The sequence below is a fragment of the Crinia signifera genome, chromosome 3 (assembly GCF_055691185.1).
Source record: "Crinia signifera chromosome 3, ASM5569118v1, whole genome shotgun sequence".
NCBI classification, from domain to species: domain Eukaryota; kingdom Metazoa; phylum Chordata; class Amphibia; order Anura; family Myobatrachidae; genus Crinia; species Crinia signifera.
The window spans coordinates 161,331,062-161,349,257 of record NC_139219.1 but is presented as its reverse complement, the minus strand read 5'-3'; the positions used below and the strand labels follow the sequence as shown (position 1 = coordinate 161,349,257).

The 18,196-nt window shown below is 43.6% G+C and overlaps 1 protein-coding gene across 1 annotated transcript in view; it reads left to right on the top strand.

Annotated features, from left to right (window-relative positions):
- The window catches only part of LOC146063918 (amine sulfotransferase-like), a 47,852-nt gene extending 30,651 nt beyond the window's left edge, over nucleotides 1-17,201 (top strand). The window contains exons 6-7 of the mRNA XM_083176831.1: nucleotides 10,773-10,953; nucleotides 16,910-17,201. Coding sequence (XP_083032957.1) covers nucleotides 10,773-10,953; nucleotides 16,910-17,034 — 306 coding nt within the window. The 3' untranslated portion in view covers nucleotides 17,035-17,201. The remainder of the gene's footprint in view (nucleotides 1-10,772; nucleotides 10,954-16,909) is intronic.
- Nucleotides 17,202-18,196: the final 995 nt, after the last annotated feature.

Here is an 18,196-nt window from a genome sequence, read left to right as displayed (position 1 = left end):
GAACTACAGATGAGTGACAGGATTCCTCCAATGTCATAGACCATGTAAATGAATGGAAAGAATGTATAATGGTGAAGTACGTTTAAAACATCACACATTTAGTAACACTTCCATAAAACATATACATATACATAAAAGCACTGAAAATAAAGTGCATGAATAGCAATGCAATTCTTGAACTACAGGAGGTTGGTAAATTACCGGATGTTCAGGAACTAGCAATCAAGCAGTTCCAGAATAGCATGAGTCTCTAGCACTCTCTATGGCGTTCCTTCTTCCGGCTTATCCTCCATCCAAAGTACTTGTATGCAGTTCTGCATACAAGTACTTTGGACGGAGGATAAGCCGGAGGAGGATCGCCATAGAGAGTGCCCAGCAGCATCCATATTGGTGATAGAGACTCATGCTATTCTGGAACTGCTTGATTGCTAGTTCCTGAACATCCGGTAATTTACCAACCTCCTGTAGTTCAAGAATTGCATTGCTATTCATGCACTTTATTTTCAGTGCTTTTATGTATATGTATATGTTTTATGGAAGTGTTATTAAATGTGTGATGTTTTAAACTTACTTCACTATTATACATTCTTTCCATTCATTTACATGGTCTATGACATTGGAGGAATCCTGTCACTCATCTATAGTTCCAAGCGCTGGATAAGTTTATTCCATTTTGTTGTTGTCAGATCTGTAAAGGTCTGAACCTTAACATTAGCTTAAATGGTAATGTGTGGTAATACTGTATATGTTTTACCAGATTTATATGATTGAAAATAATAAAGTTGTAAAATATATACTGTATCCATTAAAGTATATAGTACATACCTCCGAAATTAGGGGACGTGGTTTAGCAGCAACGGGCCATTTTCACCACTGTGGGGGCCTGACCAGTGGCTCTGCAAGCTGCACCAGCCAATCATGGTCCAGGAATTCCTGATGGCCGCCCATGATAGGCTGGTGGGTGGGCCTAACTCCCAGTCTGTGGGCAGAGCCCCTGATATAAACAGAAAACCGGCTCGTGGCTATAGCATAGCAGGGGTCTCGGAGAAGTACCGAAGGTAGCTGGTGAGTATGTTTTCCTTCAACAGGGACCCCACATGGATTCTACTGGAGAGGAGGAATGAACTACTATCAACATAAGTAAGTATCTTTGTGTATGGGCAATATGTAATAAAGTTTTATTTCTCTGGTGTGTGTGTATATTTATTTAATTATTTGTACTACTGTGGGACTACAAATCCCAGTGGGCCCTTTATTGCCCCACATTCTGGGACTTGTGGTTCTCCAAGTCCCTGCATTCAGTGCAGGTTTGCTGGGACTTGTAGTTTCACAGAAATACACAACAGATTCTTATTTTTTTACACCTGGCATCAGCCAGATGGCCACAGCCCACAGACATCAGGTACAGCCCTCGGCTTCAGCATGGGCAGGTAAGTTCTGGAGGGGGGCCCCTTCTTTTGGGGGGACCCCACTACCCCAGGACCCCTGCTCATGCTGACCATTCAGGGGGAGAATGCTTTGGCCAGGTGGACTTGTATAAAAAGTCTCCCCCCGTCTGTGGCATTACCCTGTGGCATTGGCTGGTTGAGCCCGATGCTGGTTCTTGAAATATGGGGGACCCCTACTCATTTTGTCCCCTGTATTTTGGGAACCAGGACCAGCCCTTCCGCCTGGTGCTAGTTTTATAAAATCCAGGTGAACCCTATTTGTTTTGCTGCATGATTTATGAAACCAGGACCGGCTCTTTGAGCCCGGGGCAGGTTATACTCAGGAGTGGGACCCCACAGCGTTTGTTTTCTTTTTTTACACAAAATCACACTTGTCCGAATATGCGCACATTTTCTAAAAATCGCACATTTTCATGACTAAAAATCACACTATATCGCACTTTTTTTATGCAAACCCTTGAGATCTGCATCCGATTCCGATCCGATGCCGATCCAATGTTGACTATATCGTCAACATCGGAAAGGAAATCGGACCGTGTGTACACACCATTAGCCTGACTCTAATGTTATATGGCTTTGATTCAGCTACTGTAAGTTATCTCTCAGATATATTCAGTCAACTATTGTTGGGGTTAATAGTGCTATGTTGTACACTTTTTATATATTGTATAGCTGTAATTTTATATGGCAGAATATTATTAACTCTACATGGGGAAAGTAATTGACTGTGTAAATACTATAGGAAACAGTGGGCAAGATGTATTCTAGCAGCGCTATAACACTTCCTGCTTCACCTCATTAACAAGGCAAAGCAGAAAGGGACATCAACAAGATGTATTAACATCTTGTCTGCCAAAGCGGGGGAGCGCAAACTCACGACTCTGGTGATGTCCCTTTGAGGAGACACTGACACGCTGTATCCTTTTCCCCTGGCTGACTGTACTGGGCATGCACAATGTCTCGCTACTCACGTGACATAGTGCCCCTGTCATTTACCGAATGGCGGCTGCTTCTTACATGGGGGAGAAGCTGTATCAGGGCACATACTTCTCTACACATCATTAGCAGAATAGTACAATATACAATGCACTGTTTTAACTTTATTAAGTATGCGGAATTGTGTGGTATCGTGGGCTAGTCCTGTTATAATCACGAACCACAAAATATCTCTCATCTCGACCACTCCGCTCTGCACAAGATTTGCGTCTCTCTTCTGAACGGATCACTAGCTCCTATTCACTATTACAGGACTTTCATCGGGCTGCTCCCATCCTATGGAATGCCCTTCCACGCACAATAAGACTCTCCACTAGCCTCCAAACTTTCAAGTGTTCCCTGAAAACTCACCTCTTCAGGCAAGCCCATCATATTTAAGTTCTACACGCATAACCTTCTGAGGCACTTACTGTATGTATTATATAGCTTCCCTTCTGGACTTGTAACTTAGTGGGACTGCTATGCTATTACTGGTGCCTGTCCTTGTGTTTCCCTCCAATATCCCTATAGATTGTAAGCTTGCAGCAGGGCCCTCTAACCCCAAATTCTGTCTGTTGTTACCCAGTTTGTTTTATCACTGTCTACTATTGTAAAACGCAACGGAATCTGCTGCGCTATATAAGAAACTGTAAATAAATAAATAAATTATCCTAAAGGCTGGAGTATTTCCTCCTCACACAAGGCCATGCAATGGCCATGCACCCAATCTGATGAACAATTACATTCTTGACACACAATCTGTTTACCTGCAATATATGGAAAATGATCTTCACAATACACTTACTATTATGTGCAATAGCTGTATAAATTCACTAGACTTTATCTTAACTCAATAGTCTGGTGCTAGCTAGACTTATACTTTGGCTATGCTGATGGAAAGTGGATGTGGAGTCCAAGCAGGCCTTACAGGTGTTACCCTTTTCAGGGGACACCCTCTTTGGGGAGGTGCTAAATAAGATTGTAGCCTCCCTGGCAGCAGCCAAGATGGCATGCCTTCCGTCTGCTTCTATCACGAACTAGGCAAAAGTTAGCACTTTTCGCCCCTTTTGTCCTTCTGGAAAAAGGGACAGGTGTTTGGCAGACAGGCAGGACAAGCCAAGTCAGCCAAACCTAAACCGAGGCAATCCTGGGAAGCTAGATAGGCAACTCTTAAGACTGTGCAGGCCTCCCTTTGGAGGCCCGTGTGGGGTCGACTTCTCTTCTACGCAGAGGAATGGCTCAGGACGATATCCGCAGCCTGGGTGACCTAGCATGGTTATAGGGGAGAGGAGCCCGACATGATGGGAAGCCTGAAAGCTTTGGAGAATTTGTGTGTGGTCCTCAGGATCAGCCTACAACCCCAATGTGAACCCTGTGGGCCCAGGAACCTCGAAGAAAGGGAGTTAACCGAAGGTAGGTTTTACCATAACTCCCGTTTTTCTATTAAGTTTTTCTATCACTGTCAAAGCAGCTTTAAAAATACAAAAAAAAAATACAGTATGTGATCTATAATTTTATTGTCAATTTAGGATTATTCATGAATTGTTGCAATATGCTTATCTTGTTTATCACACATTGCTTTCATATATTTATATACATTTGTATACCGGTACTCCACTACACCCAATGTGCCCAGATGCCCCTCCTTGGATATGATCAGCTGGAGACATGGACATTGTCATTCTTCTTGGGAATGTGAATTCTTCTTGGGAATGTCATTGAGAGTTTTACCTAATGTCAGATCTATTTCTCTCTCTTGATATCTATATGTCTGTAAAAATAATACAAATGACTAAAGCTGGGTACACATCTTTACAATTGTCGGGCCGTTCTTCCATTCTTGGTCGGACGGCCGTTCAATTGTATAGCTGTCCCGACTCCCTCTGTACGATCGATAAATGGACAAAAACGGTCTTGTCCTTCCATACTCGGTCAGTCAAAGGTTCTTTGCTGTTTAATTTTCATCCAACAGGACGGGCCCATATCGGAACAAAAGTGCAGTGTGTACGCACGTTTGATCGATATGCTGGCCGTTCTTCCGACTATACTGCCAAAGCTGGAACGCCCATGTGGGTGTTCCATAGCTGCATGATCTCTCCTACAGCTCGAGAAGCATTCACATCTCCCCATGTTTATGGGCATATGGACATATACGGCAAACCGCTATAAAGATGCGGAAAGCGACTACCTAGTCACTTTCCGGTATCTGTCCATAGTCACCCTGCCAGCTGCTATAAAGATGCGGAAAGCGAATACCCAGTCACTTTGCGGTATCTGTCCGTAGTCACACTGCCGGCTGCTATAAAGATGCAGTTCGCGACTATGCCCTTAACCCAGCTCATTATGATAATTATGTTTATATATATATCATGTCAAAAGCCCAAATCGGGAGAGTGTGTACCGTGGTACAATCTTTTTATTGCGACTGTTTGGACGGGAGTACATCGGACGTCGCAAGTAAAATTGTACAGGTGTGTACACGCGTATCGGCTGTTTGTGGACGGTCCGTCACGTCTATGGTCGGTCGAACGGTCGCAAGAAACCAGGGATTGTATAGATGTGTACCCAGCTTAACAATAAGTATCCAGGTTGAAAATTATTGAAAACTACTGCACTACTGAATCCATTAATAGTTTTATACATACAGTTGTTTAGCTACAACTAAAATGAGATGGGTACAAAATTAGAAAGTACTAAAACCATACAACCTAAACACAGATTTGTAAATGTAATTGTTTCTTAAAGAATACAAAATGTACATGTTATACATAATTAAAGGTAATATTTGCCTTCATTTAAATGTGGTGGTGAATAATTTTCACAAATAATTCATATACAGTACTTAATGTATGCAGGGTGGACCCAGATCATTTAGAGACAGAAAGTTCTACTTTAGAATAAGGGGGATTTTAAAAAGATTGAAGAGAGATAAAGTACAGACCAATCACTTTCTGTCATTCTACGGGCTGTGTTTGATGACAGAAGAATTTAAAATATATATCAGTAGCATAAAGCATGTTGCTCTGGCAACAACATCTCATTATCTAAGAACATCATATTGAAGGATATCACTGTTTAAGGATGTGGTGTTGTGTATGTATGCTAAGATGATGGAACATTTCCTGACAATGAAATATATTGCAGAAGTAATGTAGCATTACACAATAATTATATAACAAATACTTACAAATTTAATTTTCTTTAGTGAATGTATCATTAATAGTTTCTTTAATTAAGAATTCATGACAAAATGTATTATTTTACTTATTACTACTATGCCTCTAACTTTATTTCCAATCTCTATATTCAGCAGAATCACAGCATAGTACATCATATCTGCAACACTGCCGGCAAGAGAGAAAGAGGGAAACAGTGACAGTGAGGGAAAAAGAGAGGGGAGCAAGATAGAGATGGCAAGTGAGAGACAGTGTGGGGGAAATTTACTAAAGGAAATTTGTAAAAAAATAGGTGTATTTGTATCCAGAAATACACTTATTTTTTACATTTACTATCCCGAAAATACGGCAATTCGTAGTCGTATTGATGTGCTATCAATACGAATATGAATTGCCATATTTTCGGGATAGTAAATGTCAAAAATAAGTGTATTTCTGGATACAAATACACCTATTTTTTACAAATTTCCTTTAGTAAATTTCCCCCTGTGTGTCTGGAGAGGGAGGGGTAGACAGAGAAGGTGTTAGAAAGAGAGAGAGAGAGAGAGAAAGTGTCATGGACGAAAGACAGGAACAAGTCAAAGGCCCTTTTTCTGAATCGGACGGTACGGCCCGCGTGCGGCCGTACCGCCGATGTTTTTAGTCTGCACATGCGCAGAGGTCAATCTGCGCATGTGCAGCCCCATTCGCCGCAGACGTATTTCGTCCGCCGCAAAGGGGGCGTATAGGGGCGTGAGGGGCTTCATACCCTCATTTCCCTATGTATACGCCCCGCGTTTCATGGGCGTTCCCATGCAAACGCGGGGCGTATGCATGCTAATCAGGGTATGACGCCACTGATGGGGGCGGAAAGCTGACGTCGCCGGATGTCAGCTCTCAGCCCTCATACAAGCTATCACACGGACGATTGTCCGTGTGGTCTCAGCTTGCGGGAGCTGCTGTGGCGTGCGGCCCTGCCTTCGATGGTCGACGACCATCGAATGCAGGGGGCAGCTCCCACCATGGTGGAGGCGTACGCCCCACCATTTTTATGCGGATCGCCAGCCGTCCGTGTACGGACGGCCGTGGCGATCCGTCTCGTGGGCGGGGATTGGTTTGTGCGGCCGGAGCACCGTGTGCGGCTCCGGCCGCACCAACCAGAATAAGGGCCAAAGAGAGACAAACAGGGTGTCAGAGAGAGAGAGAGAGGGGAGACATAGGAAGAAACACCCGGGGGAGCAAGATATAGAGGGTGTCAGGGAGAGACTGAGGGGAGATAGAGAAAGAGAGCAGATCAAAAGAGAGATAGGAAAAGAGATAGAGTGGGGGAGCAAGTGAGAGGTATGGGGGAGTTGAGAGAGGTTTTTTTTTACAGAGGGAGCAAGAGAGTGGAGCCAGGTAGAGAGAGAGAGAGAGGAGGAGGAGGAGGAGGAGGAGGAGGAGGAGGCGGCGATAGAGAGTGTGTCATAGTTGAAAAGAGAAAGGGGAGCAAGAAAAATCGAGGGACTGAGAGGTTGTCAGAGAGAGAGAGAGGTGAAAGACTGAGTGGGTGTCAGGAAGAGAGAGAGAGAAAGAGGAGTGGGATATAGATAGATAGATAGATAGATAGATAGATAGATAGATAGATAGATAGATAGATAGATAGATAGATAGATAATAAAAGAGAACTAGGTATAGAGAGAAAGAGGAAGGGAGAAATAGGAATAGAGAGAAAGAGAGAGAAAATACGAAAAGAGGGAGTGACTTATACCTACATATAGAATATATATACCAGTGAATATTGGCCCTTATTTAGATCTGATTGCAGTACAAATTTGTTCTCAAAATGGGCAAAACCATGTGCACTTCAGGTGGGGCAGATGTAACATGTGCATAGAGAGTTAAATTTCGTTGGGGTGTGTTGAAACTAAAATCTAAATTGCTGTGTAAAAATAATGCAGTCAGTATTTACCCTGCACAGAAACAAAATAACTCACACAAGTCTAACTCTCTCTATACATGTTACATCTGCCTTACCTGCAATGCACATGATTTTGCCCATTTTGAGAACAAATTTGGGTACTTGTGTATTATCACGGCGCCCATTACGTATTTAGGTAGTGGTGTTTGGAGAAAACAATACACCACTATGCTGGCTACGTAAACTACATAACTTTATAAAATTAACTCCACGCTCAGGTAGATACTGGGGGTATGACGTGGATAGTGGGGATATGAAGTTGTCATTGTGTGTGTGTGTTGTGCTTTATACTCCCCCTCCTCCGTTAGTCACTCCCCAGCGGCAGCGTTCAGTCCCCCTCCTCCGGCACTCGCTGCGGACAATGTACGCAATTAGCGTAGTGCCGCTGGGGGAGCAGGGAAACCATGTGATGCTCCCCCAGCGGCACTATGCTGAATTACGTACATTGTCCATTATGTACATTGCTGGGACCGGGGAGTGACTGCCGGAGGAGGGGGACTGAACGCTGCCACCAGGGAGTTACCGTGCATCGTGGAGTCAGCGGGGATCGTGATGGATGCGGTGGCCGACCCGGAGGAGGGTAAGTATAAAGCTCAACACACACATATCACACACATCACATTATCACGGCACCGGCTACACTGACAACGTACCTTAGGCTACATTGAAAACGTAGCGTAGCCGGGTGCCGTGATAATACACAAGTATCCAAATTTGTACTGCGATGATATCTAAGGGCCATAATCCAAATACATAGGCTTACAAAGATCTACACCGAGATTAACATATAATAAGAAACATATATCTTTTTTCCATGTTATAAAAAACTATTTGTAAAGCCAGTAGCAGTTGTTCCAGAGTGTTATACACTCAAGAAGGTGTAGCCTGGAATTCCTGTATGTATTTGAAAATTACTATTCACATCACCCATGTCTATACAATTTTAAATATTGTATTGGTAACTAATATTTAAATATATATAGCTATATATATATATATATATATATATATATATATATATATATATATATATCACTACTCTCATACAAATACTCCACTCCCTACGTCTTAATGATACAGCACTTTCTTGGTTCTCATTTTACCTATCTGATCGCTCTTTCAGTGTTCGCTTCTCTCTACGTCCTCTTCACTACCTCTGTCAGTCGTAGTTCCGCAAAGGTTCAGTCTTAGGTCATCTGCTGTTCTCAATCTATACCTCCTCTCTTGGCAAACTAATCAGCTCTTTCGGATTTCAGTATCACTTGTACGCGGATGATACTCAGATCTATCTCTTAACCCCAGAGTTGTCACCAGTGGTTTTGAGCCGAGTCTCTGAATGTCTCTCTGCCATCTCATCTTGGATGTCTTCTCGCCAACTCAATATTTCCAAAATGGAATTACTTATATTCCCACCAGCCAAGAACAGCTACCATCCTGATATCTCCATAACTGTTGACAACTCGACCATCTACCCTACCCCACAAGATCGTTGCCTAGTGGTCATCCTTGACTCTAAACTGTCATTTGTTCCCCATGTTCAATCTATCGCAAAATCATGATAAATGCATCTAAAAAACATATCTAAAATACGACCGTATCTCACACATGACACTACTAAATCTCTTATCTATGCACTCATTATATCCCGCATTGTTTATTGCAATAGTCTCCTAACTGATCTTCCCAAGAACAGACTCTCGCCACTGCAATCCATTTTAAATGCTGCTGCAAGGCTGATCTTCCTTCCAAGACGCTCATTGTCTGCTGATCCGTTCTGCCAGTCCCTCAATTGGTTGCCTGTATTTTACCGTATTCAATATAAAACACTTCTACTCACATATAAAGCTACCATACTGCACCAGCATATATCTCTTTACTTATCATATAATATCTCCTATCTTGACCACTACACTCTGAGGAAGATCTGCATCTCTCTTCTGCACGGCTCATTAGCTCCCATTTACTATTAGAGGACTTTCATCAGGCTGCTCCCATCCTATGGAATGCTCTCCACTAGCATCCATACTTTCAAGTGTTCCCTGGGTACTTGTTTCCTAGAACGGCCACAATCGGGAGTAATCATGTACCTTAACTTAAGGTACACGATTACCCCCGATGGACCCGATTTCCTTTGAAATCAGGTCCATTTTGCCGGCAAAGGCAAAATCGGGTCCATCGCGTCGGTCGGGTGCATTAACATGGCACACGACGCGACCAACGCGATGGACCTGATTTTGCCATAGGGTTCAATGTCAAAATATTTTTAACATTGTAATGCGGGAAAAAATGGGAAATGGGCCAATATGGGCCATTTCTCATTGTATATGCCCCTCCCCCCCCATTGTGAACGTCACCCCACGATTGACTCCAACCCGAAGCGTGGCGAGCGTAGCGAGCCCGCGAGGGGCGGCGGTACGCGTCCTCCGACCTTTTCATACCCCTACTATCCACGTCGGCGTGGAGTTGAGAAAATAAAGCGTGGCGAGCGCACGCGTATACTTGTGAAGTTATACGCGTCCCCTCGCGGGGCTCGCTACAATCGCCACGCTTCGGACTTTATATTCTCAACTCCACGCCGACGTGGATAGTAGGGGTATGAAAAGGTCAGAGGACGCGTACCGCCGCCGCTCGCCATGCTTCGGGTTGGCGTCAATCGTGGGGTGCCATTGAGGGGGTTAAAATTGGGGTCTGGGGAGAATTTTACATTGAATACAATGTAAAATAGGGTCCCAGGGACCCTATTCACATTTCAATCAATGTAAAAATTGGGGCCATCACGTCGGTCGCATCGCATGCGATTTGGTCGCATGCGATTTGATCGACGCGATGCGACCAACCGATCAACATCAGTGTGGCCGTTCTAGGAAACAAGTACCGTTCCCTGAAAACAAGCCTATCATATTTAAGGTTCCACACGCATAACCCTCTCAGGCACTTATGTATTCTATAGCTTTTCTTCTGGACTTGCAACTTGGTAGGACTGCTATGCTATTACTGGTGCCTGTCCTTGTGTTTCTCTCCTATGTCCCTATAGATTGTAAGCTTGCAGCAGGGCCCTCTTACCTCCAAGTCTGTCTGTTGTTACCCAGTATGTTTTATCCCTGTTTACAATTGTAAAGCACAACGGAATCCACTGCGCTATATAAGAAACTGTTAATAAATAAATTTATATATATATATATATATATATATATATATATATTTCTTTTTTTTTTTCTTTTTTTTCTTTTCCAGGATCTCAAGTCTGTTGTCAAGCAAATCTGCACATTTTTAGGGAAAGAGTTAGATGATGAGTCTTTGAATACTGTGGTAAAGCGAGCAACATTCAACAACATGCAAATGGATCCCCTTGCAAATAAAGAACAATTACCACAAGAATTGTTTAATCAGAAACTTGGGAAGTTTATGCGTAAAGGTAAAAGTTTAGATAACACTAATAAATGTACAAAATATTGCAAAGTATAAAGCTCCATACACAATAGGCGATGCTGCCCAGGGCCGTAATAGTTAACAATAATGGGTGTTGTTTTTTTCGATATTGAGTGTACATACTGAATGATATCAGTAAACAATATCGTTTATCGACATTACCGGGACCCTCTGAAAATGCAGGTCATTTGCAGGGACACATACAGAATCTCATATGCATTGCTAGAATAATACTGTTGCTCCTTTGATAAGTGTCCCATTGACGCTGAATCGAACCAGCAAGGGAGTGTCAGTCTCCTTACTGCTAACTGGTATTCCTTTTGTAAGTCCATGGACATTCATCTGCATCAGGGCTGCCACTACAAATTGTGCGGCCTGGGGACTGACAAAATAGACAGGGCCCCCGAAGCCTGTGCTAAGGTGTTTGTCGTTGCCCTACAAACTATAAATTTGTGACCTACCTCCCATATGTCCTAAAATAATTGTGCGCACTAAAGATGCTCGCCACAGAAGGGTGTGATAATGCAAGAAGGGAGCGTGGCCATACAATAGTACCTCAGTCACAGAATAGAGCAATGCTATTCACAGTACACAACGCGTGGTGCCCATTATTTACATTACAACACACGGAGTGGCCCTTATTCACATTATAAAACATAGTATAGTTCCTCATACATTAGTCACACAGTAGTGCCACTTATACAAATAATAATGCCCAATAGCACCAGTAGGTAGTTCCCGGGACTACTGAAATCAGCGCACTGTTATGTTTGAGAATTCCAGATTTTGCGGGTGTTTAGGCACTAGTACCAGCATTCTCCAGCTAAAGGGCCACGTCGTGATGCTGTTTGCACCATGCTAGGGCACAAATCAGCATTACCAAGAGAGTTTTATTGGATTTCTGCCTGCACCCCTCCAGTGCAAGAAGAAATCCACTAGTTGGACATAGCAGCTTGATTTGCGTAGCAATGGAGAGCTCTCTCACTGCGCTATTCACAGTGTGCTGAATTGATTCAACACAAAAGAAGTTGTTGGAGAAAGAAAGAGAAAAAATGAGAGGAGTAGGAAAGAGAGGGGGATAGGGATGGTCAGGAAAATAAAGGGCATCATCAGAAAAGTAGGAATGAGAAAAACAGGGTGTCAGAGAGTAAAAGGGGAAGAGGGAGGGGTGTGAAAAGGAGGGAAAAAGAATGTCAGAGGGAGGAAGAGAAAAAGAGGGGAGGAAGAGAGTGAGAGAGGGTGTCAGGGAGAAAGGGAGGGAAAGAGGAGACCAGGGAGTGACAAATGGTGTCAAGGAGAGAAAGAATGAGAAACATGGAATGAGAGGGTGTGAGAGAGAGAGATAGACAGTGACAGTTATACACTGTCAGAGAGAGAGAGAGAAAGAGGGAGGAAAGAGAGAGAGGGGAAGTGTGGATGAGGGAGGGTAGTAGAGGACGAGTGAAGGGTGGCTAGGGGATGAGAGGGGGTAGAGGATGGGAGGGGAGGGTAGAGGATGGGAGAGGGAGGTATAGGATGAGATGGGGTAGATGTTTAGAAGAGATGGAGGCTATGGGTAGAGGACTAGAGGCTATGGGTAGAGGACTGGAGGGGGTAGAGGATAAAGGGGTAGAAGACAAGAGGGGGGAGGGTGTGGCGAACAAGATGACATTTAGAAGAGGGGTATTAGAGATGGAGGAGAGGGGGTGTTAGAGGAAGAGATTGGGGGGTGGGCAGGGGTTTGAAAGGCTTGTGACATCCTATCCCCTGTACAACAGGTAACACTGTGTAGCTGCATTTTCCGTTTCAGTCTTAATGCTGGTGTACCTCGGGCAGTGTCAGGGATCCTTCTCCATGGCGCCAGCAGCGCACCTTTTCATCAGTGTGATTTTTCCTGGTCTCCTGATCCTGCTGACCGCACCAGGGCTCCCTCTCATCAGTGCGGTTCATTTATATGACCAACACACTGCTTCTTTTTCCAAACTAAAGACACACATTTCCAACTTTGTTGGAACTTGTCCTTGTCTCTATATCAGCGGTTCCCAAATTATGTGCAACTAGGCAATCCGGGGTGCCTCAGTACACTTGCAGGGGTGCCTCGGGTTGGTGGTCTAGAACCAATTCAAATTATTTATTGTCAATATAACAAGAAAAAACAGTGCTGGTGGCTATCAATTATAAAATATTTGGACAAATAAAAGCTAATTCTTTCCCTTACCACATAACTGACCATAATCATGAAACATAACAACATAAACACCATTTACTTAATTTAATATTTGTTTCTGAATTTCTCAGTAAGAAATGTTTGGCCCAGGGGTGCATTGAAAAAAATGTTGATGCTCTAGGGCACCGTGATTCAAAAAAGTTGGGAACCGCGGCTCTATCCTTTATATCTCATGAGTTGGGATAACTTATCACACACATCTATTTAAAGGTTGATTAAAAATCTGAACGCTAATAACTAAAATATGATCCCAGTCATAAATATTAGTGTACCTATATAATGTACTACGCACCCCATCTACATAAGTGTAATTAAATGATGTGTTTGTGTATGTATGTTCAACGATAACTCTAGAACACTTTCACTAATCGTATTCAGACTTTGCACACTGCCTTATCATTTTAAGGGATGATCTAAGTTTCATTGGATGAGCCCTTAAGGGTGCTGTCATAAGGGTCCATGCTATTTCTCTTGTTTTCATGCATTGTGAAATGTCGTCGGAAAGCTTATGCCTTTCTGAATACAACACAACAAAGAGATTCCCTTAAGCGGACCCTTAAAGGCCTATAAGGGTCAATAAAATAAAAATAAAACATTTTCACTTTACTGATCCCCAGTCAATTTTTTTTCTCTTGATTGTTTGCTTAATCTTTGAGGGTTTTTGGGAACTTCTGTACCTGCTGCAGCAGCTCATGCCCTGCTGTGGTTGGAAAGGGAAGGTGGATATTTGGAGACCTGCTCTGGCTGCTGCAGCAGCTTATGCCCTGCTGTGGCTGGGAAGCTACTGTGTACCTTTGTGGTTTATATATATTAGAACCTATTAGCATATTGATTATGTACTACTTACACTATGCAAGAGTGAATTGTTTTTTGTTTTCATACATATTTCTCATGGTCATTTATTTCAGGCCCTATGGTTATTTTTGGTCAACATTAATTCACCTACAGTGGAGAATATTTTTGGATTGTATGGGGTAAACTACAGGAAATCCACACAAGCATGCATAGAGTACACATTCCATAGTTAGGCTATGATGAGAATTGAACCCACAACCTCAGTACTGTAAGGTAGTAATGCTAGCATTACACTTATTGTGCTGTACATCATTATCTACTTATAATTTATCTAGCATCTTCTAGAACAGGGGTGGCCAACCCGCGGCTCTTGAGCCACATGCAGCTCTCCCGCTGTTAAGCTGCGGCTCCCGTCCCCTATCCCTCCATTACCCGCTGCCGGTTCTCCCTCTGAGGGGAGGAGAGCGCGCATCGCGCATCTCTCCTACCCATCACTGTGCATCCTTGTGACTAGGCCATCTGCCAATCAGAGCTCGCGGGCCGGCAGCCAATCAGGAGCCGGCCCGCAAGCTTTGATTGGCGGACGGCCTAGTCACAGGAAAGTGAGGGGGAGGACTAGGAGACGCGCGGTGTGCTGTGCTGTGCTCTATTCCCCTCGGTGACATGAAAGGACTGCAGGGGGACGCCAGACTGTCCTCTCCCTGCCCGGCAGCAGCAATAACGGTGAGTGCTGCTTTTGGGAAATTAGCACTGTGGGGGCATAGCAATTTGTGGCACTGTGGGGGCATAGCAGTTTGTGGCACTGTGGGGGGCATAGCAGTTTGTGGCACTGTGGGGGCATAGCAGTTTGTGGCACTGTGGGGGCATACCAGCTTTCTAGCACCGTGGGGGCATACCCGGCACTGTGGGGGCATGGAAATGAAGTGGTTGCCTCTTAGGATCCAAGTGTCCTAAATAAATGCGGTGGGGGTCAATAGGAGGTCCAGGCACTGCTGCTACTTGCTATGCACAAACCAACTTTTGGAATGAAGTCCGGACCAGCCCATCAGGACCTCTTATTGACCCCCACCACATTTATTTGGGACACTTGGATCCTAAGAGGCGACCGCTTTTATACCCAATTGTGGAATCTTAATTATTGCTTATTAAAAATGATATGTAAAGATCATCCAATTATCTAAGAAACTTTTTTCTAAATTTATTAGCACTGCTCTTCTGTTTTTTTCTCTGTTCCAATATATATAGGCCTAAATAACCTATTTGTAGCAGCTGCTGAGAAAAAAACTGTTTCCAAGCGCACCCTGTTCCGTCCCCCATAAAGGGTCAGTCCATTTTTTCTTTCCCTTTTGTACTATTTCAGGAAGTCTCCTGTGGAATGCAGTAGAGTAGGCATCAATGCCATAAATGGAGGAGCTGTGAGCTGCCTTCTAGGAGATGGTGATTACTACACAGCAGAGACTCTGGGGGTTATTCTGTTTGGTACGGTGAAACGTGCGTATGGTCCATCACACGTGAATTTTCCGTACGTTCACGGTGAGCGTAAGTCCGCCCACAGAACAGCCGCACACAGATGGTCACAGACAACGACAATGGGGAGTGGCGTTCACTTGAGCGTACGCCACCGTGCACAGACAGATCTCCCTCTTAGCCACCGATACCTGGCGTACATCTGAGCATACACCACAGTGCACGGACGGATCTTCCCATTTTCCCACCGACACCTTCCGTATATCTGAGCGTACGCCACATGCAAACATGTTCTAATATTGTTCAAAATAAGACTTTAGAGTGTGATAGGCAGATGTTGGGATCCTTTGTTAGAGATATGTGATTGCAATAATGTTCTTGCTGGCATCTTACATGTGCTACATAAAGTGCATAGCAGATATGAAAGTGCATAATGTATGTTCTTGGGAAAAAAATACAGATTGTGTTCAAAATAGTGGCTATGGCCTTAGGACATTGCTCCACCATTGCAAGTAGAAATTGAGTCCAAAAACATCATTGTTTCTCTTAGACGTGGTTTATGTGTCTTTTTCATAATAAAAAACTGGTATGTTTGTGTTACAGTGAAAAAGTTGACACATGTCGACTCCTGTGAATTGAGTGTCCTGCTTTTAAAGTAGAAAAAAAACCTTTCTGAATGGGTGTAGATGGTTATAAAATAACTTCCTGGACATATATAACCAGGTATTAGAATGAATATTACCTAAAATTAAACCAACCTTTACATGTTGAGAAGTGTAGAAAGATAAGCTTTCAATGTGTTTGAGGGCTGTGTGTGGCTTGTAGATAGTGAAATAATGGTTTTCACTTAATAGCCTGCAGCATTGATTATTACATTCAGGTGTATGTGTTTGACTAGTAATCAGCGTTAATTAGCAGACCCAGGCGTCCGCTCTCATGCTGTATCTCTAGGGGTGGTCAGGAGCAATCTTTGGTGTCCACCTGTTTTTGGGCCAAAATGCACGGTGCGTTCGCCGATCGAGGCGGTTGTGGCACCATGCATTTTGTGTGCACCCATGAGGAAAACTTGGCGTAAACATGGGTGTACAGCCCATGTTTACGCCAAGTTTTCCTCATTATTCCGGCAGCTCCCATAAAAACGCCCACGTGCCGCCCACAATGACCGTGCTCTTGCGGACAGTTTTTTTCGCACGGAGAGCGGTGTGAGGTCGCCGCACATGCGCATTGAGAAAGATACGCATGTGCAGATGAAAAAAAAAAACGAACCGACCGCGTACGGTCCCACCGTACCAAACAGAATAACCCCCTCTATGTAGCTAGAAAACCCCCATATGTTTACCTTTCAGCTTAGCACTTGTGGTATGAAGCTGTATGTTAAGGAGCAAATGGTACTCATATATATCTTAATTGTATATGGCAGTTTAATAATATATGGTTATAATCCATCTATTTAAGTGTATGATTGTCTCTGCAGGAACAATTGGAGACTGGAAAAACATATTTACTGTGGCCCAGAGCGAAGCCGTTGATAAAATATTCCAGGAGAAAATGAGTGACGTACCCCTAACCTTTACCTGGGACATTGCTGAAGAAAAATGATTGGTGCATTATATCTGATGGAGATGGATTTTACTACTTTATACCATGATAGCGGAATATGCTTATGTTAGTTCATGGCAGTCCAGAAGATAATTGAAAAGACGCAATATTGGAAGACTATTGACCTCTCATGATTTGACTACCAATAAAACTTTTAAAATAGAAAAGCAATGACTATTTTTAACTTTTACTTCACATACTGTAGGGCACATGCCAACATCTACAGTATTTCTGAGAATGTAGGAACACTGTAATAGCTTCCTTTACCTAAACCACATACACACAAGTCATTTTCTTCTGTGCTCAGATGTCAAGTAAATTTAATTGGAACTTAGCAACATAATGGCCTTTTTTATTTGTAGCACAATGAAGTGTTTTCATTGTTGTCCATGGTGACATATAGTACTACAGATGGAGCAGCCGCCATGTGGTGCGCCGGCGCACCGTCTCACACGCTCTTGCGTCAATTAGGGCACGTGAGTGTCTAACATGCACTCGCATTCACCAGGAGCTGCTCAGATGAGAGCGGCTCCATCTGTACATCGTCCCTTTGTATCAGACTCACTATTGAATCATTTTGCACTGGGCACAAGTCATCGCAGGCTCAGAGTAGCTCAGAGCAGCCAGGGACTTAGTCATCAGTGTGAGGAAAACAGGCATATCCGGCCTGGAGCTGACATCATACACCCTCCCATAAAAGGCTCAGGCACGCCTAGCGTTTTCCCTTGCACTCTCAGCTTTTTCCTGGCATGCCTGCATTTTTCATTTTTTGCAGTTTCCACCCCCAGGTGCCTACTTCCTGTCAATCACCTTGCGAACAGCATGCGAATAAAAAAAGTAGTAAGACTTCATCGCAGGGCAGCCTCGCGCACGCATGCTAAGGGCCGTACGCATACAAAGTGTATCAATAATTGTCCGTTGTGCTTTACCGTATTGTATCTTTGTAACTTATTTATAAAAAAAAGTGGTAAAGGGAAGTTATAGAGCTCCTGGCACTTTATTTAGTTTTTGTGCTAATTTAAGAAAAATCCAGTTCTTTCAAAAAATGAAAAATGAAACCAGAAATGGTGGACAAGTGGCTCTCCCTAGTGCCAGATTTCCCACTAGGCACGTGAGGCACATGCCTAGGGGTGACGCCTACTGGGGGCGGCATGTGCAGCCC